General features: G+C 43.7%; 1 protein-coding gene across 2 annotated transcripts; it reads left to right on the top strand.

Annotated features, from left to right (window-relative positions):
- Positions 1 to 184: 184 nt before the first annotated feature.
- On the top strand, positions 185 to 26,051 carry uckl1.S (uridine-cytidine kinase 1-like 1 S homeolog). 2 transcript variants are annotated; one of them, XM_041565160.1, is made up of 16 exons: positions 274 to 425; positions 8,203 to 8,773; positions 8,924 to 9,123; positions 11,123 to 11,229; positions 12,451 to 12,621; positions 12,899 to 12,970; positions 13,717 to 13,906; positions 14,256 to 14,317; positions 17,800 to 17,816; positions 20,179 to 20,277; positions 20,606 to 20,699; positions 20,814 to 20,876; positions 21,734 to 21,856; positions 23,793 to 23,900; positions 24,677 to 24,833; positions 25,104 to 26,051. In XM_041565160.1, the coding sequence occupies exons 2-16, from the start codon at positions 8,700 to 8,702 to the stop codon at positions 25,181 to 25,183; spliced, it is 1,617 nt and encodes a 538-aa protein (XP_041421094.1). In that variant the 5' UTR covers positions 274 to 425; positions 8,203 to 8,699; the 3' UTR covers positions 25,184 to 26,051. The 2 variants fall into 2 exon arrangements, with proteins under 2 accessions (XP_018121569.1, XP_041421094.1); XM_018266080.2 differs by lacking the exon at positions 8,203 to 8,773 and having other exon boundaries at positions 185 to 425.
- Positions 26,052 to 26,265: the final 214 nt, after the last annotated feature.

Raw genomic sequence — 26,265 nt, 5'->3', positions numbered from 1 at the left:
AATCAGAGAGAGGCTAACTAGCGAGCCGGCCCACTGCTGCGCTCTACCCTTAGTTACACCGGCTGCAGCCAATCACAAGACACTCTGAATCATGAACCCAAAGCTGCAACAGACTGTCAGGACGAATGGTACATCCCCGTAGCCACAGCTCCTCCCACCAACATCAGCCACTTCTCATGCGGGACATATAAAGTCGCCTGGCAGGAATTGTAATGGCCGCAACGAATGCCGGGAAATGTAGTCCTGACTATGCTTCCGCCAGGAAGTAAATTGTATGCGCTGTCGTCTGAGACGTGAGGACGCCCACTTGCCTCAAGCTGACGCTTCCCTCCCAGCATGCACCGCGACTGCAAGATGTCAGGTCTAGTGATGGAGACTGGAAGCGCCGAGAAGGATGGGGAGAACTCGAGGGCCCGAGCGCGCAGGTGAGTCACAGACACACGGGGAGATATGTGAGGAGACTCTGGGCACCCACGGGAGCTTCTCATTAGTGAATAATGAATCACTTGTACAGACAGATTATTATACACGAGACCAGGGCTGTCCAACTGGCGACCCCTTCTGTGCCCCCCACATGCCCTGTCTGATTCTCATGTGTAACATATAAATGGTACCACTTCCTGTCAGTGACTGAATTCACTCTAATCCCCTGTATTGTTCTACCTGAGACCCCTCTATTGTTTATATCCTAAAGCCCCTGTACTGTTCTACCTGAGACCCCTCTATTGTTTATATCCTAAAGCCCCTGTACTGTTCTACCTGAGACCCCTCTATTGTTTATATCCTAAAGCCCCTGTACTGTTCTACCTGAGACCCCTCTATTGTTTCTATCCTAAAGCCCCTGTACTGTTCTACCTGAGACCCCTCTATTGTTTATATCCTAAAGCCCCTGTACTGTTCTACCTGAGACCCCTCTATTGTTTATATCCTAAAGCCCCTGTACTGTTCTACCTGAGACCCCTCTATTGTTTATATCCTAAAGCCCCTGTACTGTTCTACCTGAGACCCCTCTATTGTTTATACCCTAAAGCCCCTGTACTGTTCTACCTGAGACCCCTCTATTGTTTATATCCTAAAGCCCCTGTACTGTTCTACCTGAGACCCCTCTATTGTTTATATCCTAAAGCCCCTGTACTGTTCTACCTGAGACCCCTCTATTGTTTATATCCTAAAGCCCCTGTACTGTTCTACCTGAGACCCCTCTATTGTTTATATCCTAAAGCCCCTGTACTGTTCTACCTGAGACCCCTCTATTGTTTCTATCCTAAAGCCCCTGTATTGTTCTACATGAGACCCCTCTATTGTTTATATCCTAAAGCCCCTGTACTCTTCTACCTGAGACCCCTCTATTGTTTCTATCCTAAAGCCCCTGTACTGTTCTACATGAGACCCCTCTATTGTTTCTATCCTAAAGCCCCTGTACTGTTCTACCTGAGACCCCTCTATTGTTTATATCCTAAAGCCCCTGTACTGTTCTACCTGAGACCCAGACTGAAACTGCCACATTGTTCACCTGTTCTCACTTTATACAAAATGCTAATGAGGCCCCAGCACTGTGTCACTGTATGTAGTACATATTAGACTGAGAGCTTTCCTTGTTTCCTGCTCTCTTCTCTCTTCCCTCCCTGTGTGTCTCATACTTTGCTTGCCCAGTGTTGCTTGTGTGTGCCATTCTCTGCTTGCCCTACGCTACCTGTGGAACGTAAGGTTTGTTCTTGGGGTTATTAGCATTTGGAAATTGTTGTTAAGGGCCCCTAAGGTGTTTAATCATGTGTTGGGGGGGGGGGTTGTTGTATTATTTAAGGGGATGTTTTAACATAACTTCAATGTCTTATATATGAGTGATGAGGGATTTCCCTACAGTGAGCACCAACCATTTGGTTTTTTGGTGTCTTACCACCGTTAATGTGGATATGATCTTAAAAGTTCTGGTGGTCAACCTTGATCTCTACCACAAGAGACCCCACTCGAATGGGCCACCCAATTCAAGTACCTAGGAGTGATAGTCCATACTGATCTCACCACATACACTACCTTAAACCTCGACCCAATTTTAGTTAACCTGACCAATACCTTAAATCGATGGACTAAACTCCCTCTGTCTCTCTGGGGTAGAGTGAATGTCATTAAAATGATTTACCTCCCCAAAATTCTCTATCTACTCCATAATGCGCCAATATTTATCCCCCAAAAAATACTTTAAAAGTATAAACCAAATAGTGATCCCCTTTCTCTGGAACAATAAAACACCCAGAATCGCTTGGTCAAAGTTGTGTGCACCATGCGACGAAGGACGACTGGCCCTCCGCAATTTCCATTGGTATTTCATAGCTTCACAAATATATTACCTCCACTGGTGCTTTAACCCTGACCCGTAGAACCCTAATTCGCAGTTACAAGCTCTTTTACTATCCTCGTGGGAGAGCCTCCGCAACTTTCCCTATCGGAGTCCCAGGGATTCTGCCTGCTACTGACACTGACTACCCCACAGAAAGCCTGGCTGATAGACCTCAAAGTCTTGGGCCATTCACCACCTCTCCTATCCCCTCACCTCCCACTCTGGGGAAATTCCTATTTAAATCACTTTAGATCCTTGCAACACTCTGCTTTCTGGCCCAGGCAAGGCATTAAATGCTTGAAGGACCTCCTTGAGAATCATACCTTTGTCACCCATTGCTCACTACAACAGAAGTGCCAGCCAACGCAAATTCCACTATTTAAATACCTACAATTACGACATACCTTCTACTCCCAATTTAACAGTCTTACCCCCCAGCAATCCTGCCTAGTCATAGAAGAAATTCTTCATGATCCCAATCCAGCAAAGCTGGTGTCCCGGCTCTACCAGCAATTCCTTTTATCCGGCCCCAAACCTTTTCGATCAGCACAAGATTTCAAATTCCAAAATTGTAGGCCTTGAGCAGGATAACTGGGATGAAGCGACAGAACACATATACACTGGCCTGATATCGTTGAAAGACAAACTAATAGAATATAAAATTATGCATCATATTTACATTACTCCCACACGACTCAAACTGATGGGCCGGATCCCCTGCGATTCCTGTCCCAGGTGTCACCAACAAGCTGCGGATTTCTTCCATCTAATCTGGGAATGCCACTACATACTGAGCTTTTGGACACAAGTCGTAAACTATCTAGCGGATAATCTTGACTTTCCGAGAATAATTTCACCTACAGTTTGCCTTTTGGGGGTCTTAGAAGAGATAATCCCGGCTAAATATACTCGAATCTCTTTTCATATCCTACTCTTTTATGCAAATAAAACTGTAGCCCTACACTGGATGGGTAACCTCTCGCCCTCTCTCAATGCTTGGGTACAACTGGTTAACAAAGCAGTACCCCTATATAAACTCACCTACGAAAGTTAGGGGAACACCAGCAAAGTTTGATAAAATTTGGGGCTTGTGGAATGACATTGACCCGACCCCTCTATAGCACGTCTTAACTGAATCCATCTCCTATTCTGAAATCCTTCATGGTTTGTTCTCCTACCTATCCTCAAGGGTCCCAACCCAGCCTTCAGATGTAAAGTTCACCTGAGTTTGATAGTGTCCATCTCAACTGCTCAATAACTGTATTGTGTTATGCTTGGTGATAGCCTGTGCCATATTTTCTTCCTGACTAACTTCTACAGTTTAGTCTGCGAGTGTACTTATTTGTTGTATGTATGATTGATGTGTGTGTTTAAAATAAGAAATAAAACTTACCTTTAAAAAAAAAAAAAAAAGTTCTGGTGGTAACATGGGTGTGGTTTACAGTGGGTGTGGTTTAAAAGGGGGAGTGGCAAACACTGACTTCCATTATCAGCCCTCCTCCACATAGGCCAGTAACATTTTGGGACTGTTTTATAATCAGGAGTCCAATAGCCAAGGGCAGAGCCAGAGGGACATGTCCCAGTTCAAAAGGCAATCATCCCACAAAGATTTATAGCAAAAGATATATGTCCCAAGGCTCATCTTCAGTAAAAAAAATATTTATTATTCACATTTTTAAAAGATATTATGATACATACTGACCCCACATGGCCCACCTTACGCGTTTTGCACCCTCAGGCGCTTAGTCATAGGTGTCTCGACGCCTGAGGGTGCAAAACGCATAAGGTGGGCCATGTGGGGTCAGTATGTATCATAATATCTTTTAAAAATGTGAATAATAAATATTTTTTTTTACTGAAGATGAGCCCTGGGACATATAATCTTTTGCAGTAAAAAAATTTTTGGCACTGCGTTACATGAAAGACTTGCATTTTTATTTAGAGACATATTTTCAAATTTATCTTATTCAGCTATAAGTAATGGGGAACACCCCTAAACTAACTGCCCAATATCCATTCATTCCTCATTCTCACTGGGTTTATAGTTCTGTGTAACTGTCATTGTGTCTGTCCCTTTCTCTGCACTGCTGCTTCTGACTCCTGATACAACTTCCCAATATCCATTCATTCCTCATTCTCACTGGGTTTATAGTTCTGTGTAACTGTCATTGTGTCTGTCCCTTGCTCTTCTCTGCACTGCTGCCTCTGACTCCTGATACAACTTCCCAATATCCATTCATTCCTCATTCTCACTGGGTTTATAGTTCTGTGTAACTGTCATTGTGTCTGTCCCTTTCTCTGCACTGCTGCTTCTGACTCCTGATACAACTTCCCAATATCCATTCATTCCTCATTCTCACTGGGTTTATAGTTCTGTGTAACTGTCATTGTGTCTGTCCCTTTCTCTGCACTGCTGCTTCTGACTCCTGATACAACTTCCCAATATCCATTCATTCCTCATTCTCTTCTCTGCACTGCTGCTTCTGACTCCTGATACAACTTCCCAATATCCATTCATTCCTCATTCTCTTCTCTGCACTGCTGCTTCTGACTCCTGATACAACTTCCCAATATCCATTCATTCCTCATTCTCACTGGGTTTATAGTTCTGTGTAACTGTCATTGTGTCTGTCCCTTTCTCTGCACTGCTGCTTCTGACTCCTGATACAACTTCCCAATATCCATTCATTCCTCATTCTCTTCTCTGCACTGCTGCTTCTGACTCCTGATACAACTTCCCAATATCCATTCATTCCTCATTCTCTTCTCTGCACTGCTGCTTCTGACTCCTGATACAACTTCCCAATATCCATTCATTCCTCATTCTCACTGGGTTTATAGTTCTGTGTAACTGTCATTGTGTCTGTCCCTTTCTCTTCTCTGCACTGCTGCTTCTGACTCCTGAACAACTTCCCAATATCATTCATTCCTCATTCTCACTGGGTTATAGTTCTGTGTAACTGTCATTGTGTCTGTCCCTTTCTCTGCACTGCTGCTCTGACTCCTGATACAACTTCCAATATCCATTCATTCCTCTTCTCACTGGGTTTATTTATTTCTTTACTGTATTGTGTCTGTCTTTCTCTTCTCTGCACTGCTGCTCTGACTCCTGATACAACTTCCCAATATCCATTCATTCCTCATTCTCACTGGGTTATAGTTCTGTGTAACTGTCATTGTTCTGTCCTTTCTCTGCACTGCTGCTCTGACTCCTGATACACTTCCAATATCCATTCATTCCTCATTCTCACTGGGTTTATAGTTCTGTGTAACTGTCATTGTGTCTGTCCTTTCTCTTCTCTGCACTGCTGCTTCTGACTCCTGAACAACTTCCAATATCCATTCATTCCTCATTCTCACTGGGTTTATAGTTCGTGTAACTGTCATTGTGTCTGTCCTTTCTCTGCACTGCTGCTCTGACTCCTGATACAACTTCCCAATATCCATTCATTCCTCATTCTCACTGGTTTATAGTTCTGTGTAACTGTCATTGTGTCTGTCCCTTTCTCTGCACTGCTGCTCTGACTCCTGATACAACTTCCAATATCATTCATTCCTCATTCTCACTGGTTTATAGTTCTGTGTAACTGTCATTGTGTCTGTCCCTTCTCTGCACTGCTGCTCTGACTCCTGATACAACTTCCCATATCCATTCATTCCTCATTCTCACTGGGTTTATAGTTCTGTGTAACTGTCATTGTGTCTGTCCTTCTCTGCACTGCTGCTTCTGACTCCTGATACAACTTCCCAATATCCATTCATTCCTCATTCTCTTCTTATGTTTCTGTGTAACTTCCATATTTCATTCCTCATTCTCTTCTCTGCACTGCTGCTTCTGACTCCTGATACAACTTCCCAATATCCATTCATTCCTCATTCTCACTGGGTTTATAGTTCTGTGTAACTGTCATTGTGTCTGTCCCTTTCTCTGCACTGCTGCTTCTGACTCCTGATACAACTTCCAATATCCATTCATTCCTCATTCTCACTGGGTTTATAGTTCTGTGTAACTGTCATTGTTTCTGTCCTTTTCTCTGCACTGCTGCTTCTGACTCCTGATACAACTTCCAATATCCATTCATTCCTCATTCTCACTGGGTTTATAGTTCTGTGTAACTGTCATTGTGTCTGTCCTTCTCTCTGCACTGCTGCTTCTGACTCCTGATACAACTTCCCAATATCCATTCATTCCTCATTCTCACTGGGTTTATAGTTCTGTGTAACTGTCATTGTGTCTGTCCCTTTCTCTTCTCTGCACTGCTGCTTCTGACTCCTGATCACAACTTCCCAATATCCATTCATTCCTCATTCTCACTGGGTTTATAGTTCTGTGTAACTGTCATTGTGTCTGTCTGTTCCTCTGACTCTCTCTGCTCGTCAACTTCATACTTCTTCTACTCTCTCTGCATCTCTTCCATCTAATAAACTTCCAATTCATCTCATTCTTCTCACTGGGTTTATAGTTCTGTGTAACTGTCATTGTGTCTGTCCCTTTTCTCTGCACTGCTGCTTCTGACTCCTGATACAACTTCCCAATATCCATTCATTCCTCATTCTCACTGGGTTTATAGTTCTGTGTAACTGTCATTGTGTCTGTCCCTTTCTCTGCACTGCTGCTCTGACTCCTGATACAACTTCCCAATATCCATTCATTCCTCATTCTCACTGGGTTTATAGTTCTGTGTAACTGTCATTGTGTCTGTCCTTTCTCTTCTCTGCACTGCTGCTTCTGACTCCTGATACAACTTCCCAATATCCATTCATTCCTCATTCTCACCTGGGTTTATAGTTCTGTGTAACTGTCATTGTGTCTGTCCCTTTCTCTGCACTGCTGCCTCTGACTCCTGATACAACTTCCCAATATCCATTCATTCCTCATTCTCACTGGGTTTATAGTTCTGTGTAACTGTCATTGTGTCTGTCCCTTTCTCTTCTCTGCACTGCTGCTTCTGACTCCTGATACAACTTCCCAATATCCATTCATTCCTCATTCTCACTGGGTTTATAGTTCTGTGTAACTGTCATTGTGTCTGTCCCTTTCTCTTCTCTGCACTGCTGCTTCTGACTCCTGATACAACTTCCCAATATCATTCATTTCCTCATTCTCCACTGGGTTTATAGTTCTGTGTAACTGTCATTGTGTCTGTCTTTCTCTGCACTGCTGCTTCTGACTCCTGATACAACTTCCCAATATCCATTCATTCCTCATTCTCACTGGGTTTATAGTTCTGTGTAACTGTCATTGTGTCTGTCCCTTTCTCTTCTCTGCACTGCTGCTTCTGACTCCTGATACAACTTCCCAATATCCATTCATTCCTCATTCTCACTGGGTTTATAGTTCTGTGTAACTGTCATTGTGTCTGTCCCTTTCTCTTCTCTGCACTGCTGCCTCTGACTCCTGATACAACTTCCCAATATCCATTCATTCCTCATTCTCTTCTCTGCACTGCTGCTTCTGACTCCTGATACAACTTCCCAATATCCATTCATTCCTCATTCTCACTGGGTTTATAGTTCTGTGTAACTGTCATTGTGTCTGTCCCTTTCTCTGCACTGCTGCTTCTGACTCCTGATACAACTTCCCAATATCCATTCATTCCTCATTCTCACTGGGTTTATAGTTCTGTGTAACTGTCATTGTGTCTGTCCCTTTCTCTTCTCTGCACTGCTGCTTCTGACTCCTGATACAACTTCCAATATCCATTCATTCCTCATTCTCACTGGGTTTATAGTTCTGTGTAACTGTTATTGCTATTGTTTGTCTGTCCCTTTCTCTCCTCTACGTCTTACTCTTGAAACGGTAGAACACAAGTCCATTCTCCTCCAGTTTTGTTAATCATTTGGCCTTTACTATATTGTTTCAGGGGTTACACCCAGCAGTGCAGAGGGAATAAACATCCAGTCACATAATGAAAGACACAATGACAGTTGGGAAGTATTAGGAAGTTGCTTCAGGAGTCGGAGGCAGCAGTGCAGTGAACAGAAAGGGACAAATAAACACAATGACAGAACTAGTCCCAGTGAGAATGGAATGGATTTTGGGAAGTTGTGCAAAAATATCTTCAGCTCAGGATTTGCAGAAATCGTGTGACTTCTGGATAATGGAAAGTGGAGATTTGATTTTTTTTTTTGTCTTGTGATGTTTTTGTGATTTCGCTTATTTTCATATGCAAATTAGTGATCAGTTCTGAGGCGCCAGACTACAACACTAGAGACAGGAACATAAACTTTACATTTTGGGTAAATGGTAAAAAATAAAAGATGGGAAAGTGATTGAAAAAGGTCTTTGTTTATGGTGAACAATCTGAAAACAACTGAAATGAAAAAATGTTTGGAAGGCTGACTCTTGGTCTGTCTCACAATGATCCCTGCGGGTGCAGACTGTTATTTTGGGGCTGTTATATCCGGCTGCTCCAGCCTTCACCCACTGCACAGGTAAGTGACCAGACAGTCTGGCCTGTGCAGTATAATGTGTGTTGTGTGCAGGAATAGCAGAGCGGGTGCTGGGAGTTATAGAGAAATGCATAGATGGAGTTTGCCATGAGCCAATGAGAGCCTCTCATACCTGTATCTACATTTGTGCAGTGACAGCAGAGGAGACTCATTGGATAATCTGCTCACCCGCCTGCCCCTCACTCCTTCCCTTTCCCCTCGCAAACGGACCACCAGTCAAAGCAAGACAGAACCCCCACTGCTGCGCACCAGCAAGAGGACCATTTATACAGCCGGCCGCCCACCCTGGTACAATGAATCCGGGACACCGTTTAAAGAGGCCTTTGTTATAGGTAGGTACTGTGGTTGTAGAGGGTGGTATAGGCAATGGTGGTTATATATTAGAATGTGTGGTATAGACTATGTGTTATGAGGGCTGACGGGTACATACTGGAATGTGTGGGACAGTCCCATTGGGACAAGGCAGGGGAGTGTTAAAGGACATGATTAAAGGAAAACTATACCCCCCAAACAATGTAGGTCTCTATAAAAAGATATTACATAAAACAGCTCATATGTAAAGCCCTGCTTCATGTAAATAAACCATTTTCATAATAATATTCTTGTCTATTAGTATGTGCCATTGGGTAATCATAAATAGAAAATTTCCATTCAAAAAATAAGGGCCGCTCCCTGGTATCGTACGATTCACTATGCACACAAACCATACTTGTTAGGTCACATGAGCCAATTAAAAGACAGAGTTGTGTCTTTTGCTTCTATTCTTCTTCCTGTTACAGTAAGAGCTGCAGTATTTCTGGTCAGGTGATCTCTTCCTGTTACAGTTAGAGCTGCAGTATTTCTGGTCAGGTGATCTCTTCCTGTTACAGTGAGAGCTGCAGTATTTCTGGTCAGGTGATCTCTTCCTGTTACAGTTAGAGCTGCAGTATTTCTGGTCAGGTGATCTCTTCCTGTTACAGCTGCAGTATTTCTGGTCAGGTGATCTCTTCCTGTTACAGTTAGAGCTGCAGTATTTCTGGTCAGGTGATCTCTTCCTGTTACAGTTAGAGCTGTAGTATTTCTGGTCAGGTGATCTCTTCCTGTTACAGTTAGAGCTGCAGTATTTCTGGTTAGGTGATCTCTTCCTGTTACAGTTGCAGTATTTCTGGTCAGGTGATCTCTTCCTGTTACAGTTAGAGCTGCAGTATTTCTGGTCAGGTGATCTATTCCTGTTACAGTTAGAGCTGCAGTATTTCTGGTCAGGTGATCTCTTCCTGTTACAGTGAGAGCTGCAGTATTTCTGGTCAGGTGATCTCTTCCTGTTACAGTTAGAGCTGCAGTATTTCTGGTCAGGTGATCTCTTCCTGTTACAGTTAGAGCTGCAGTATTTCTGGTCAGGTGATCTCTTCCTGTTACAGTTAGAGCTGCAGTATTTCTGGTCAGGTGATCTCTTCCTGTTACAGTTAGAGCTGCAGTATTTCTGGTCAGGTGATCTCTTCCTGTTACAGTAAGAGCTGCAGTATTTCTGGTCAGGTGATCTCTTCCGGTTACAGTTAGAGCTGCAGTATTTCTGGTCAGGTGATCTCTTCCTGTTACAGCTGCAGTATTTCTGGTCAGGTGATCTCTTCCTGTTACAGTTAGAGCTGCAGTATTTCTGGTCAGGTGATCTCTTCCTGTTACAGTGAGAGCTGCAGTATTTCTGGTCAGGTGATCTCTTCCTGTTACAGTTAGAGCTGCAGTATTTCTGGTCAGGTGATCTTTGAGGCAGCACACAGACCATCACAAAATGGTGGCTCAAGACAAGAGATGTAAAAGGGCAATATTTACTTACATGTATATTCCAGTTTGGTAAGATTCTTTAATATACCACTTAATATGATATAAACTATCTGTTGTATTCATTTTGGAGGTTTAGTTTTTCCTTTAACTGCAGCCTGACCGTTCCAAACCAAATGGCTCCAGCCTTCAGCTGCTGTAACCGACAACCCTATACTGACTGGTGTGTGTACAGCTGGTGATCACAGGGTCAGAGGCTTTAGCATCACAGTGAGGTTCAGTTGGAATCTACTGAAATCCCCTTTGACAGATCAGCTGTAGATTAGGACCCTCTCACCCTGGGAGTTCACATAGGACTGGACATTTACTGTACTTGAGAAATGAGATCTACGGGGGGTAACTAAAGGCCATTGTCTTATGGAGATCGTGAATGGGGCAGTAGAGAACGTTCACCCCCCCCCCTTTGGGTTTCTGTATAAATCTACAGACAACGTTAAAGAAATAGAATGTTGTGAAACCCCCAAATCATTTCTAATGATAAAAACGTTTTTCCACACAATGTGCTCACTCCTCTAGGTCTTTGTGGTGGGAGCGCCTCTGGCAAGACCACGGTGGCCAATAAGATCATTGAAGCTCTGGATGTTCCCTGGGTTGTTCTCCTATCAATGGATTGCTTCTATAAGGTGGGTGTGCAACATGCTGCCCTTCTCTTATTTATGGCAAGCTGGAGGGCTGCAGGTTTGATGTCTTTGCCCCCACACGCTGCCCAGCCATACACAACTTATCACAGGGCCATTCATTTTATTTCACAAAATACACAAAAACTAGAAACTCATTTCAATTCCAAAATCAATGACAAAGCATTATGGGAGAGTGCCTGTAAGAAGCCCTGACCATTATCTCCCATATGTAATATAATCAAATGAGGGCGATGCTCAACTATAACTCACCGCTTGTCGTAGCGTCGGGTGCAAGCTGCTGGTCCCCCTGCCAGGGACCCACGTATAACTCCAAGAAACAAACGCTGCAGCACTCCCAATCCTATGAAAGTGGTTTAGTAGGCCTAGTAGCCATATGTAATATAAGGCACTAAGTTTGCCCAGGAGCAGTAACCCATAGCAACCAATAAGATGTTTGCATTTAAACAAGTGACCAGTAAATTCTACTAGGTGATTGGTTGCTATGGGTTACTGCTCCTGGGCAAACTTAGTGCCTTTTTTTTACATAACCCCCTATAGGTTTTATGTAGAACATGGCCTTCCATCTGTCTGTGCACCTGCCTAATGTAGGGGTGACCTAGTTCACAGCTCTTTGTCAATGGATAAAGTAGCGATGCACCAAATCCACTATTTGGGATTCGGCCGAATCCCCGAATCATTTGTGAAAGATTCGGCCGAATACCAAACTGAACCCTAATTTGCATATGTAAATTAGGGGTAGGAAAGGAAAAAGTGGAAAAAATCCTTTGTTTGTGATGAAAAGTCATGTGATTTTCCTACCCACCCCTAATTTACATATGCAAATTCGGGTTCGGCCAGGCAAAAGTATTCGGCCTAATCCCAAACCGATTCCTGGATTCGGTGCATCCCTAGAATAAAGATTGCAATCTATTTGCTTGTACTGGACATTGGGTTTCTCTGCCCATATATGTTATGTATTGACAAGCAGATTAGCAGGGGAGCTGCAAGTAACCTAGAGGACTTAGTTACAACTATTTTCCCAAGTGCAGGCCACACATGTAGGGTAAGTGCCTGGATCCACTCTGACGTTAGATCAGTAGCTTTGTCCACAACCTCCTGCCTCTCCCAAGGAAACTGTTGGGCAGTGCTCATTTCCTTGCATACTGGCTACTGAAATCATGTGACCTGTAATGAGTTTTGTTGTTTTTTTTTGGGTGCACCCAGATACTCAGTAAGGAGGAACAAGAGCTTGCGGCCAAGAACGAGTACAACTTCGACCACCCTGACGCGTTTGACTTTGATCTTCTGGTGAATGTTCTGCGCAAACTAAAGAAGGGGAAGAGTGTGAAAGTTCCAGTGTACGATTTTACAACCCACAGTCGCAGGAAAGAGTGGGTAGGTGTGTGTGTGTGAGAGAGAATTCCTGTATTGTAGTTCATTGTCCATGAAACATTTCTCTGTCCTGTCCGTAATGAAGGAACTGCCATAGTGCAGTCTCTGCGCAGAGCCACTGGAATAAATGAAACAGTTGCCCCCAGAAGGGGAATCGGCTTGATAAAAGGATACTTGCTTGTCTTTCTTGGATGCAAAGTATCTCCCAAGAACAAGGCCCTTCTGTCTTTTCCAGCAAGCGCTGCTCTAAGTAACATCCAATTGCTTCTCTCCTCTACAGAAAACCATCTATGGAGCCAATGTGGTGATATTCGAAGGGATCTTGGCGTTTGCCAACAAGGAGCTACTGAAGGTCTGTCCGTCTCTACTATGTGCAACGTGTAGCTCATTAGGTGTTGTACTACAACTCCCATCATCCCATATAGCCAGATCCTGCATTATGGGGCAGATTTATTAAGGGTAAAATAGTAAATTCAAATTTTCAATTTTTTTGTGTCTGAATTCACACATTCGAATTTTAATCCCCCAATTGGAATGTGAGATTTATTACACCTCCACTGCAAAAAAACAGTTCTAATTTGAATATTCGCCACCCAAAACCTGCTGAGTTCATTTGCAAGTCAATGGCAGAGGTCCGTTGAACCATTTAAATATGTTAATTGCCTTCCTGACATTCAAGAGGGAAAACTCGATTCAAATTCGATTCGAAATTTCAGGGCGGGACTATCTGATCGAATAGAAGCCGTGAAAATTTTTTCATAAATAAACTCCCATTCGAGTTGAGAGCATATTTGAATTTATTAGAGTAAAAAAATTCTCATAAATCCGAAATTCCACCTTTGATAAATCTGCCCATATGTATACATGTCTTAACCTATGAGTGGAACAAATCCGTTCCAATAGCCTGTTATGGGCAGGGCTATTTATCATGATGAAGTTCTTTATGGCATTTCGGGAGGATTCTGAGATGACATCACTTGGTTGGGGCAGAGAGAGGGGAACCATAAGTGCTCCATACATTTGAAGGTGACTTGGGAACTTGAGATGCTGGTGTTTTTTAGGCCATTCATCTGTCTTCTTGCTAATTCTCTCCTCCAGCTCCTTGATATGAAGGTGTTTGTGGATACTGACTCTGACATCAGATTGGTGCGCAGACTGAAGCGTGACATCACTGATCGTGGCCGTGACATTGTGGGAGTTATTAAGCAGTATAACAAGTTTGTGAAGCCGGCCTTTGAGCAGTACATCGAGCCCACGGTGCAGCTGGCTGACATTGTGGTACCCAGAGGTGTGTCAGAGTTTTCTCCTTTCCACTCGTACACATGCACTCATACATTAAGTAGGAGAGGGACTATGATTGGCTGCCTGTAATTACCCTCCAATCCTCCGTGGAATTGACATAGTCACCCCCTGGCATTGTTGCAGAACAAGGCTAAAGGGTTTCTCTATGTTGTTGCTGCTCCTCCCATACAAAGAAATCTGTAGGACCCTTCAACAGCTCAGGAGTCTTTGACAAACAAACATTATAGGCCTTAAATGCTCTGGTTGTGGATCCAGTCTCTATGTAGATGCACACTGGGTCTGTATGTGTGTTCCACATTACATGAATCTATGAAACATATTCATGCATCTTCTAGGTGGAGAAAATTTTGTGGCCTTGGATTTAATTGTGCAACATGTGCATAGCCAGCTGGAAAAGGTAGGGACCGGTATCCTTTGTGTGGGGACATATTTTTGGGGCTAATACTGTAATACAAACAGATGTAAACTAGTTAACCAGTGTATGATCTGCTCTAAGCTTGGATAATCACTGCGTATCTTGACAGCGCTATATAAATAAATGATGATGATATTGGAAAAAGACTTGATAAAGGGCCCTGTGAGGCCTGAAACGTTGCCTTTGTCTACTTTGTTTGAGCCGATAAAATTACACAACTAAACAACTAAAAAGTTGATTCGCTCTGTCCGTGTGCAACAGTAATTTGGACTATATGGATATTAGAGACAGACAGAGGGGCTAATACTTATGGGAGACAATAAATAAGGCACCATTAATGTACTTTCATTCAGTCACCGGTGTGCCAGCATTAAAGGATAAGTGAGCATAATTATTTTAAAATCTCTAAAAAGGCCCTAGAATGATATAGCTCTCTCCCTAAATTGAGGCTGATGTATTTTATCAAAAATAAGTTAAAACATTAACATACCTCCCAACATTCTGGAAATAAAAAGAGGGACAAAAATGTTGCCGCGTGTAGCGTAGCAGATTTTTTGACCACGCCCGTTATTGTGGCCACCTAATTACCATGTTCATTTTACAAAATTTGGCAGGTTATGAAAGTTTGAACATATTTCTGTTTTTTTTTTCAGTTATTACAGTTTTGCTTATGAAGGTAAATTGCCCTTTAAGCTGTGAGTCTGATGCTGGCCATAGACGCAAAGATCTGATTGTACGAATCGAGGATTCGTACGATTTTCAGACCGTGTGTGGAGAGTCCCGACATTTTTCATCCGGCGGAGATCGGTCGTTTGGTCGATCGGACAGGTTAAAAGATTTCTGTCGGCTGCTGATAATATCTCTGTGTGTATTGCTGATCTGACGATATATCAGTGAGAGACTGTCACCAGCTTTTGTCAGACATAACTATCGTAGGATTACTGTCGGGGGCAGAACATCGGCTCATCTGTTCTTTTACTACTTTAATTCATCTGAATGGTTAGTGGCAGGTCGGGAGATGGGGAAGTCCGATCATTGGAGGATTTGAATGATCGAATCTTTGCATCTATGGCCAGCTTTACTTCTCCCAAGGGACCTGTTATCTTATATTGTTACAATTACCTATTAGCTTATCTCAAAATTGGTATAAAAGTATCTTATCTGCAGCTGTGGCTGTTCTGGGCTCTCTGCCAAAAGCCAATTAAGTTAGAAACATTTTTTCTTTTTCTGGCTGTTCAGTGCAGAGAAAATCGGGACTTTCCAGTACAAACGAGGGACTGCGGGTTGAGCTGTCAAAAGAGGGACTGTCCCTCTGTAAACGGGACAGTTGCGTTTAGCTCAAATCAGTAACTTTCCTTATCTTTAGTATACAGAGCTTTCCATCTAATTTGAACAAGAAGTGTGTCTAAGAGGTATTTACTGCACTTGTTTGCTGCCTCCTGTTCCAATGGAAATCAATGAGGTATACACAATAGATGCCTCTGCCACTGACTTCTTGATAAAACTAGAAGGAAAGCTCAGTATACTAAATGGGGCAGAGCTTCACCCTAGATAAGGACGTTAGTGATTGTAGCTACAGGTTTCACCTTCTGCCTTGGAAAACGCCTCATACTCAATGTAGGGAGAGGGGTATGTTATTTTGGGGCCTGTGAGCTTCTCCATTAGCTTCCCAGTATGATTGACTTTGCAAGCTCTGACATGTTGGTCTGGTTCCACACAGTATATAGTCCAGTCTCAGTGCATGAGAGGTGTGTGTGTGTGTATGTATATGTATATATGTATATATATATATATATATATATATATATATAGGCATGACCCTAACCAGCACTAAGTACTGTTAGTGAACCCACTATGTTACTATCAGTCCCTTCCCAGGCATATAGAGGATAATGTACCCCCTACTGTAATTTATAAAGATATTATGTTACCGAGGAGTTATGTGACCATATACAGGTCACATAACTCCGAGGTGACTATTAATATCTTTATAAATTTTCAGTGGGGGGTACATTATCTATTATAATCTACAATTTCTGGGTTCAGTTTGTACTTTCTGACGAGTTCTTTGCCATTACTTTAGTATATTTAGCTGGGTTCCTTTATTTCTTCTTGCTATGGTCATGTCACATGTGTGTTGCAGCTGGGATGTAGTTCTTTCCTTTTTTTCTTCACAGGATTCCTCTCCATTTTTGTGCCCCCCCTGCATTACCAAAGTCTTCTCCCCTTCGTATACACTACCTGGAGTCTCTTTCACCCTCCCTTACATTATCTAAGTCTCGCTCCACCTCCCATCCACTCTGAAGGCTAGCTCCCACACTGTGTGACATTTTCTTTCACTGCATCACAGACGGGTGAAGGGAAGGAGGCGGAGCGAGTCTTCAGAGAGTGGACGGGAGGTGGAGCGAGACTTTGGAAGGGTAAGGGAGGGGGAGCGAGACTTCAGATAGTTGATGCGAGGGGGAGCGAAAATGCAGAAGAGAAACGCTAGTGAGGCAGCTGCAGATAATGTTTTACTGGAGTGAGATCTGCTATGAAGGAAAGAGAAGCCGAAGGGAGGGGGTGGAGCGCGTTGTGGGAGGTAAGCAAATGCAGAGCCGAAAGCTATAGTGGTGGGAAGGTTGGGTAGAGGCGATGGCAGCAGCTGCGAGTCCCTTTAAGTTTATAAACTGCGCGTTCTGGCGTCAGAACGCGCCGTTTATAAGGATATAATTTACAGTCTGGTCCCATTGGGAAATGACCAGACTGTAGATTATATAGTGAATAAAGTACCCCCTTTTGTAAAATATAGGGATATTATAAGTTACCGAGGAGTTTCATGACCATATAAAAGTACGAGGCCGAAGGCTGAGTTATACAGGTCATGGAACTCCGAGGTAACTTCTAATATCCTCATATTTTACAACTGGGGGTACTTTATTTATTATAATACACAAATTTCAGTGAGTCATGTGACAGAAATGACATCAGAACTCACCGTTTATAACTGATGACATCAGAACTCACCGTTTATAAGGATATAATTTACAGGATATTCATGGCTTTTGTGTATTATAAATAGATACACGTGGGCTCTGTGCAGTGGCTACAGAAAACAAATGCACTGTCAATCTGCATGGTTTGATATTAATAATTTTATGTTTTATCCTCTTCTCCTTTCCCTTTATCATCTCCACTTGTCCTGAATATCCAACTTATTCTCCTCCTCTCCTCAATGATCATCTCCCCCCGTCTCATTACTCCTTCCTTCATTCTTGTCCAAATCTCTCCGGCTCTTCCCTCTTATTCTCCGACAATCACTCACTTTCCTTTCTTTCATGCTTCTCCCATTCCATCACATTTACTCCCTTGCTCCCCATGTTTCCATTCCTTCCCTCTTCTCTCCTCATGCCACTCGGTGTTTTGCCTGTGATCCGCCTGCTGTGACCCTTAACCCTTGGTTGGCCTGTGTCTTGCTGTGTCAGCGAGAAATCACTGTCAGGTAGGCTCCTAACTGGGGAACACTGTTTGTTAGGGCTGCATGTCTTTTCCAACACAGCGTGGGTGTCTCGGTGTTTCTTAAGCACCAGCATTCTGTACATTTGTGCCACAGTGCTCCCTTCATTTACTGCCTCCCCCGAAACCCAGGTTACATCCGCCATTATAAAGAGGTTGGTTTAAAGGAAAACTATACCCCCAAACAATGTAGGTCTCTATAAAAAGATATTGCATAAAACAGCTTATGTGTAAAACCCTGCTTCATGTAAATAAACCATTTTCATAACAATATACATTTTTAGTAGTATGTGCCATTGGGTAATCATAAATAGAAAATTGCCATTTTAAAAAATAAGGGCCGCCCCCTGGGATTGCATGATTCACGGTGCACACAAACAAACCATACATGTTGGGTCACATGAGCCAATTAACAGACAGACTTCCTGTTACAGTTAGAGCTGCAGTATTTCTGGTCAGGTGATCTCTTCCTGTTACAGTTAGAGCTACAGTATTTCTGGTCAGGTGATCTCTTCCTGTTAGTTAGAGCTGCAGTATATCTGGTCAGGTGATCTCTTCCTGATACAGTTAGAGCTACAGTATTTCTGGTCAGGTGATCTCTTCCTGTTACAGTTAGAGCTGCAGTATTTCTGGTCAGGTGATCTCTTCCTGTTACAGTTAGAGCTGCAGTATTTCTGGTCAGGTGATCTCTGAGGCAGAACACAGACCATCACATGGTGGTTCAAGGCAAGAAATGTAAAAGGGCAAAATTTACTTACATATATATTCCAGTTTGGTAAGATATGCCATATAATTTGATATAAACTATAAATTGCTTAAGTATTCATTTTGGGGGTATAGTTTTCCTTTAATAAGGAGGAACTCCTTTAACAACATTAATACAATTGACTGCACATTTGGCAAGATGCAGGTAGTAAGGACGGTGCCATACATGATAATGGTATAAAGAGGGAGCACTTTGTCCATATTTCCTCGTGGCCTATGTCTGTGCTTCTGCAATTGGATCTTGCTGTACACACTGGCTGCTAATATAAACTTGCACTATACTCATTTTTATGAACTCTCTCTACATAGACCCTCCCCTGTACTCCTCCTTATATAATCGTGCACAATAGCCTCTGAATTGCATCCACCTTCTCTCATCCATCCAACTTACGTACTGCCTGTACCACTTATTCCATTTTATACCTTTGCCTACAGACCTGAACTTACTCCCTCTTCTGTGACTTCTTCATTGCCCTCCTGCATCTGTGTCCCATCATGCCCTCCCTCCCTCCTGCATCCGTTTCCTTCATACCCTCCCACCCTCATCCCTGTGCCTGCACTCCTTCCCTTCCTCCTCCTTCCCTGTGCCTGCACTCCTTCCCTTCCTCCTCCTTCCCTGTGCCTGCACTCCTTCCTTCCTCCTCCTTCCCTGTGCCTGCACTCCTTCCCTTCCTCCTCCTTCCCTGTGCCTGCACTCCTTCCTTCCTTCTCCTTCCCTGTGCCTGCACTCCTTCCCTCCGTTCTGCATCCTTGTGCTCACATGCCTTCCCTTCCTTGCTTCCCGCAATATCCACAACTCCTATTAATCATTTTATTTTGCCTTATTCTGACTGTATGGCACATTCTCCTGTATCTGATTTTGTTTGTCCTGTCTGTGTTCCTGTTTTCCATTCCTTCTGTATTTCACAGCGGATGCAGCGCTGGGACATGTGAGCTTCTCCTTATTGCATGTCTATAGGGCATGGGGAGTTGCTGTGTTGTTTGAATTGTTATTTTTCACATCCCCCTGGAGTGTCGCAGTATCAGTGTGGCTAGAGTAATTAGAGTAATTAGAGTAATTCTATCTGTGTGACACAGTTCCATTAGTAGGCTCAGATATGCCTGGGAGGTGCTGCACAGTTTGCCCTATGGGTGATGCTGGTTATTTCCATTTGCTGGTGTTGCCACAGCCCTTGGCATAGCCCTGTGTTTGGGTACAGTTTTCTAAATGAGAATCTCCACCAGCCCCCCTCCCCCCGGGCCCAGCCGTGTACATGTCTAATTGCAGAGTTTGTATGAGATTCTGTCCCTTTCTTATAAAGTACCAATGTCCTGCCCTCCCACTGCAGGGTCATGTGATGTCGCCAGTAGAAGGGCACAATGACATGTCCCACCCCTGCAGAGTGACACATCAGCTTAGCCCCACCCTCTATGGGCTGTTCCTGTCTGCAGTTTCTGCGCTGAATCCCGCCACAATATCACCTGCTTTACCTGTTGTGCATGAATGCAGGCACGTTCCTCTGTGTAAGAGTGCTACACTGTGTGTTCTGCAAGGCCATGGATCCCGCCAGGTCAAACTGAGATTCTTCTTCTTCTCTTTCTAGGGCTGCGCTAGCATCTGCCCACCAGGGACAGCCCCTTCCTGACACCCTCAGTGTCCTCCCAAATACCCCTCAGGTACGAGGGATGCACACCATTATCAGGTAAGCACCCCTAATGATGTCCACACCTAAAGATATGGTTATAGGTAGAGTGACCTGCTTGAGCATAGTTGGGACAACACTCGTTTCTACACAACAATTTTTATGAGTTTTAATCTTGCAGGCAAACCCAAGTCCCTGTATCAATCCCTAAAGAAATTCTAGTATTCTTAATGAATCAAAAGGAAATGTAGAACCATGTTACTCCTCTGCATAATGAGCTGCCCTATTGCAGAGCCTTATTGTAGGCTGGAAATTTGTATAACTACCGTCTCCTCGCAAACAGAGCATAGAAGTTAACAAGGCCTCTGTCTCTCTATTTACTGACCAGGAATAAGGACACAAATCGAGACGAGTTCATCTTCTATTCCAAGCGCCTGATGCGACTCCTAATTGAGCACGCTCTTTCTTTCCTCCCCCTCAGTGTAAGTCCCTTTCTGGCTCCCTCATTGTGTCCCACCTTCTCATAATAAAGTCATTTTACTCCCTCTGGAACACTCCACCTATTAATCTCTCACCCCTCCTGTTCTTGCATACAGCCCGTGACTGTGGAGACTCCCCAGGGAACGTTATACCATGGCAAAAGATTCCACCGACAGAGGGTAAGTGTCAGCTGCTTGGATGGAATCCGTAGGTCTGTTTATACAGAGATTAACTTGGCCAGAGCAGTAAAGAAATCAGGACACAGGGATCTGTCTCTCTGGTGATGGTTGGTGCTGTTACATGAGGCAGTTTGTGCAGTTGCTACAGTACAGAGGAAAGTGAAGTCGGTACAGTAGATGAGAGAGGGTAGGGAAGTTGGTACAGTAGAGGAGAGATGATTGGGCAGTTCATACAGTGGATGAGAGGATTGGGGAGTTAGTACAGTGGATGAGAGTGGATTATGGAGTTGGTACATTGGATGAGAGCATTAGAAATTGGTACACTAGATGGAGAGAGAATTGAGAAGTTGGTACATTAGCTGGAGAGAGGATTGGGAGAGATGATTGGGAAGCTGGTGCAGTAGATGAGAGAGGATTTGGTAGTTGGTACGGTAGAGGAGAGATGATTGGGAAGTTGGTACAGTAGAGGAGAGATGATTGGGAAGTTGGTGAAGTACCTGGAGAGATGATTGGAAAGCTGGTGCAGTAGATGAGAGATGATTTGAAAGCTGGTGCAGTAGATGAGAGATGATTTGAAAGCTGGTATAATAGAGGAGAGAGGATTTGGAAGTTGACTGTGGATGGCCAGTAGCTGGAGAGAGGATAGGGTAGTTGAAACATTACATGAGAGAAAATTGGGGTGCAGTTGGTAGAGTAGATGAGGGAATTGATGGGGTGCAGTTGGTAGAGTAGATGAGGGAATTGATGGGGTGCAGTTGGTATAGGAGGGAGGAGCAGCACCTTCAGTACATTAGTTTGTCTCACCGTGCAGAAGTGAACCAATAATCAAATAACCATTACTAGTCGTCTCCCTGCAGCTGACGGGTGTGTCTATTCTCCGAGCTGGTGAGACCATGGAGCAGGCGCTGATGGCAGTGTGTAAAGATATTCGCCTGGGGAAGATACTCATACAGACCAATCACAACACAGGGGAGCCAGAGGTGAGAGCAGAGCAATGTGATGTCTCCGCAGGATCCATTTACTTTTCTATCATTCTGATGCCCCTGCTGTGCTTTTATACATTGGCAAGGAACCCCCCCCCCCCCACTATATAACTCACTGCTGCAGTTGGGGACTGAATAAGGAATTCTGGAGTCAAAATCAACCAAGTCCCTCTTATAGTCATTAACTGAATCATCACCCGGCAGTGCATTCCCCAACCTCACTGTCCTCACTGTGATGAACCCCCTACTCTGTTCCTTTAAATGAAACTTCTTTTCCTCTAGTCTGAAGGGGAGGCCTCTGGTACGTGATTCTCTTTATGGGTAAAAAGATCCCCTGCTATTTGTCTATAATGTCCTCTAATGTACTTGTAAAGTCTAATCATGTCCCCTCACAAGCGCCTTTTTTCCCCCAGAGAAAACAACCCCAACCTTGTCAGTCTCCCCTCATAATTTAACTCTTCCCTCCCTCTAACCAGTTTAGTTGCACTTAGTCTCTGCACTCTCTCCAGCTCATTTATATCCCTCTTAAGGACTGGAGTCCAAAACTGCCCCCATACTCCAGATGAGGCCTCACCAGGGACCTATAAAGAGACACAATTATGTTTCATCCCTTGAGTTAATGCCCTTTTTTATACAAGAACTTTATTTGCTTTAGTAGCCACAGAATGACACTGCCCAGAATTAGACAACTTGTTATCTACAAAGACCCCAAGATCCTTCTCATTTAAGGAAACTCCCAACACACTGCCATTTAGTGTAGAACTTGCATTTATATTATTTTTGCCAAAGTGCATAACCTGCATTTATCAACATTGAACCTCATTTTCCAGTTTGCTGCCCAGTTTTCCAGTTTAGACAAATCACTGTGCAAAGTGGCAGCATCCTGCATGGAACCTATAGTTCTGCACAATTTAGTCTCATCTGCACAAATAGAAACAGTACTTTCAATGGCACCTCCAGGTCATTAATAAACAAGTTGAAAAGCAAGGGTCCTAGTACAGAGCCCTGCGGTACTCCACTAACAACACTGGTCCAATTAGAAAATGTTCCATTTCCCACCACTCTTTGTAGTCTATCTTTTAGCCAGTTCTCTATCCAGGTACAAATACTATGTTCCAGGCCAACATTCCTTCATTTAACCAGTAACCTTCTGTGTGGCACTGTATCAAATGCTTTAGCAAAGTCTAAGTAAATCACATCCACTGCCATCCCAGAATCCAGGTCCCTGCTCACCTTCTCATAAAAAGAAATTAAGTTAGTCTGGCAAGATCTATTACACATAAAACCATGCTGGCACAAACTCATAGTATTATGATTTGCTATGAAGTCCAGTATCTTATCCTTTATTAACCCTTCGAAAAGCTTTCCTACCACTGACGTCAGACTAACTGGCCTATAGTTTTGAGGTTGAGAACGGGATCCATTTTTGAATAGAGGCACCACATTAGCAATTCGCCAGTCTCTCGGCACTATGCCAGATCTCAATGAATCCTGAAAAATTAAGTAAAGAGGTTTGGCAATCACAGAGCTAAGCTCGCTAATTACCCTGGGAGCTAAGCTCGCTAATTACCCTGTTCTACAACTCAATATTAGTTCCCTCATTCAAAGCAACACACACATCTTTCACTTGATCCAGTCAGTGAGTTGGGAAAGAACAATGATATTCCCTTCACTTTCTCTAAAGGAATAACACACATTTCAGCCATTTTTCCTCCTGATTTGATTAATTGATTTGGAATAGAATGTGCAGTGTTCCCAATGCATTTGCCTGTATGGAAATAAAACCTATTCGAAGTATAGTCACTTTGTTAAACACACACACACACACTCTGCTATTATTGTGAACTGTACCTGTGCTGTCCTTGTGCAATACTCTTAGTACTCCTCCTGCGCCTCTCTCCTATTACACTCCTCTCTTTTGTCTTCTCCGCAGTTACATTACTTGCGTTTGCCCAAGGAGATCAGTGAGGATTATGTGATGCTGATGGACAGTACTGTATCTACTGGAGCTGCAGCCATGATGGCAATAAGGGTGCTGCTGGTAAGTGTACGATGGGGCAAATTCACTAAACCACGAAGCTCCTAACGACAGCGTGAATGCGCTGGCGTAAATTCGCTAGTGTTACTTCGCACCCTTACACCTGGTGAATTTGTGCAACAGACGTAACTACGCAAATTCACTGACGCGCAAATTATTCTGAACGCTACCTTTTACGCCAGACTTCATTCGCCACCTCAGACCAGGCGAAGTGCAATAGAGTAGATAGGGATTGCTTCAAAAAAAGTTAAAAATGTAAGTCCCAAAAAACACTTTTTTTTATGGGTGATAGGCTGAAAAAGATCGAAAAATTTTCGGGGCTCCCCTCCTTCCCCCCTACATTTCCTAACTCATGGCACCTTAACTATACAGTGGGCACATGTGTAGGGCAAAATAAACATTTTATTTGCTGTTTTGAAGGTTTCCCAGGCTTGTGTAGTGATGCTACGTATACTTCCATTGTAACTTCAATTTGGCGCCATATGCAAATTAAGCATCGCTAGAGTAACTTCGCTTTGCTTGGCGAATTAACGCTAGTGCAACTTCGCAACCTTACGCTTCCCCTGAGCGCAACTTCGGATTTTAGTGAATTTGCGTAGCGCTGGCAAAAATACACCTGGCGAAGTGCGGTGCAACAACGAATCTTAGTGCATTTTCCCCATTGTGTCTGTGTTGGCTGTGTGACTGCAGGAAGGTGCCCATACACTAACACACAGTTTTTTCTCTTGTAATGGTGCCATTGTGTCCTGTAAAGCCTGTCTGTCTGTCTATACCCGCAGGACCATGATGTTCAGGAGGAGAAGATTTTCCTGCTGTCACTGCTGATGGCAGAGATGGGGGTGCATTCAGTGGCGTATGCCTTCCCACGTGTCCGAATCATCACCACGGCAGTAGATAAGCGAGTCAACCAGGAGTTTCACATCATCCCCGGCATTGGTAAGAAATCCTTTTGCACCGCTCTCACCCTGCAGTGGGAGGAGCTCTACCATGTCCATAGCTCCGTCTTTCACCCTAAAATAAGAAGGACAGACGCCATGTTCCTTCTACCTGTGTCTCCTGTAGTGGGAGGAGCTAACTGCATGTACCTTTGTAGTCACATGATTCCCCTGCATGTTCCTTAGTTCTGCCTGTCACTGGGAGTGCATATCCATTTCCCTACAAGATACCCACTTCCTTCCTGTTAATGTCCCGCCTCTATGTTTGCAGGTAACTTTGGGGACAGGTTCTTTGGTACAGACGCCCCCTGTGACTGGCACAAAACTGATGAGTACAACATGGATTACTGAGTGCCTGGAGCTGCCCTGCCTCACTCTTGCTCCGCCAGCCCCCCATTTGCCATAGCTGGGGGCACATTAACTCTTTTCTCTATTTATTGCTCAATTGAGTCTATACTGATGCTCAGGGGTTATTGTTTGAGCGCCAGTTTCCTTTAACCCATTCCCTGCCTGGTGATGAGAGCGCACCATTCCCTGCCATGTTTGGACTGGCTACTGACCCCCGTGCGGCTCGGGTTTCCGGCAGTTTTCTTTGGACATAAAGTATATTTAGTTAGTGAGAGAGTATGTGCTTGTGCCATTCTGTGTGTCCTGCTGCAGCCTGAGCTGGAGGGAAAACGTGTATTTGTAGCTGCACATACGGACCTTCACCAACAAAACCCCAAGCAATGGCACAACTTCTCCAATTGAACTGCTCTGTGTGCTCAGCATTTGTGCCTGAGAGACGAGTGATATTTTGTATCATGGGGAGCCCAGGCCCATATGGATTTGCTCCTTCAGATCACAACATTTTGTTTGTTACTCAGTGGGTGGAGCAGATAAGGGATGTCACTTATAGGGCAGCAAGTTCAGGCCAATCAAATTATCTCTCTATATAAAGGGAATATTTCTGCAGGGACTGGGTACAAGATCCAGTCCCCCCCAGCTCTTTATAACATGGAGGCAAAGTTTGCAGCAATGTAGCTACTCAAGTCATGTGATTCCTTACAGGACACTGGGTTCATGGGATATTCTATTAACTCTCCAGCCACTGCTACAAGAACACAAGGGTCTTGAGGGCCCTATAACCTGCCAATGTGCAGCATTGCCCTGGATACTGTATGTATGTATAACTTTATTTGTAAAGCACTGTTATAAAGGACAAGGAAAGTTAAACTAACGAAGTAGTCTAGAAATATTTTGCATTGTGTTTTATGATTTTGTACCAGCCCAAGGCAACCACAGCCCTTTAGCAGTAAAGATCTGTGTCTCCAAAGATGCCCCAGTAGCTCCCCATCTTCTTTTCTGCTGATTCACTGATTCACATGCTCTGTGCTGCTGTCACTTACTGAGCTTAGGGAGCCACTCACAATATACAGTACACATAGAATAGA

This window comes from Xenopus laevis, chromosome 5S (assembly GCF_017654675.1).
Source record: "Xenopus laevis strain J_2021 chromosome 5S, Xenopus_laevis_v10.1, whole genome shotgun sequence".
NCBI classification, from domain to species: Eukaryota; Metazoa; Chordata; class Amphibia; order Anura; family Pipidae; genus Xenopus; species Xenopus laevis.
Note: the sequence above shows the minus strand (reverse complement) of the source record. Positions and strands in the feature narration are given on the sequence as shown.

Excerpts from the sequence above, each read along its gene's own strand:
- uckl1.S (XM_018266080.2), top strand. The coding sequence starts at position 337 with ATGCACCGCGACTGCAAGATGTCAGGTCTAGTGATGGAGACTGGAAGC. Across the intron at positions 20,278-20,605 it reads GGGATGCACACCATTATCAG|GAATAAGGACACAAATCGAG; the intron begins GTAAGCACCCCT and ends TTTACTGACCAG. Across the intron at positions 23,901-24,676 it reads TGGCAATAAGGGTGCTGCTG|GACCATGATGTTCAGGAGGA; the intron begins GTAAGTGTACGA and ends CTATACCCGCAG.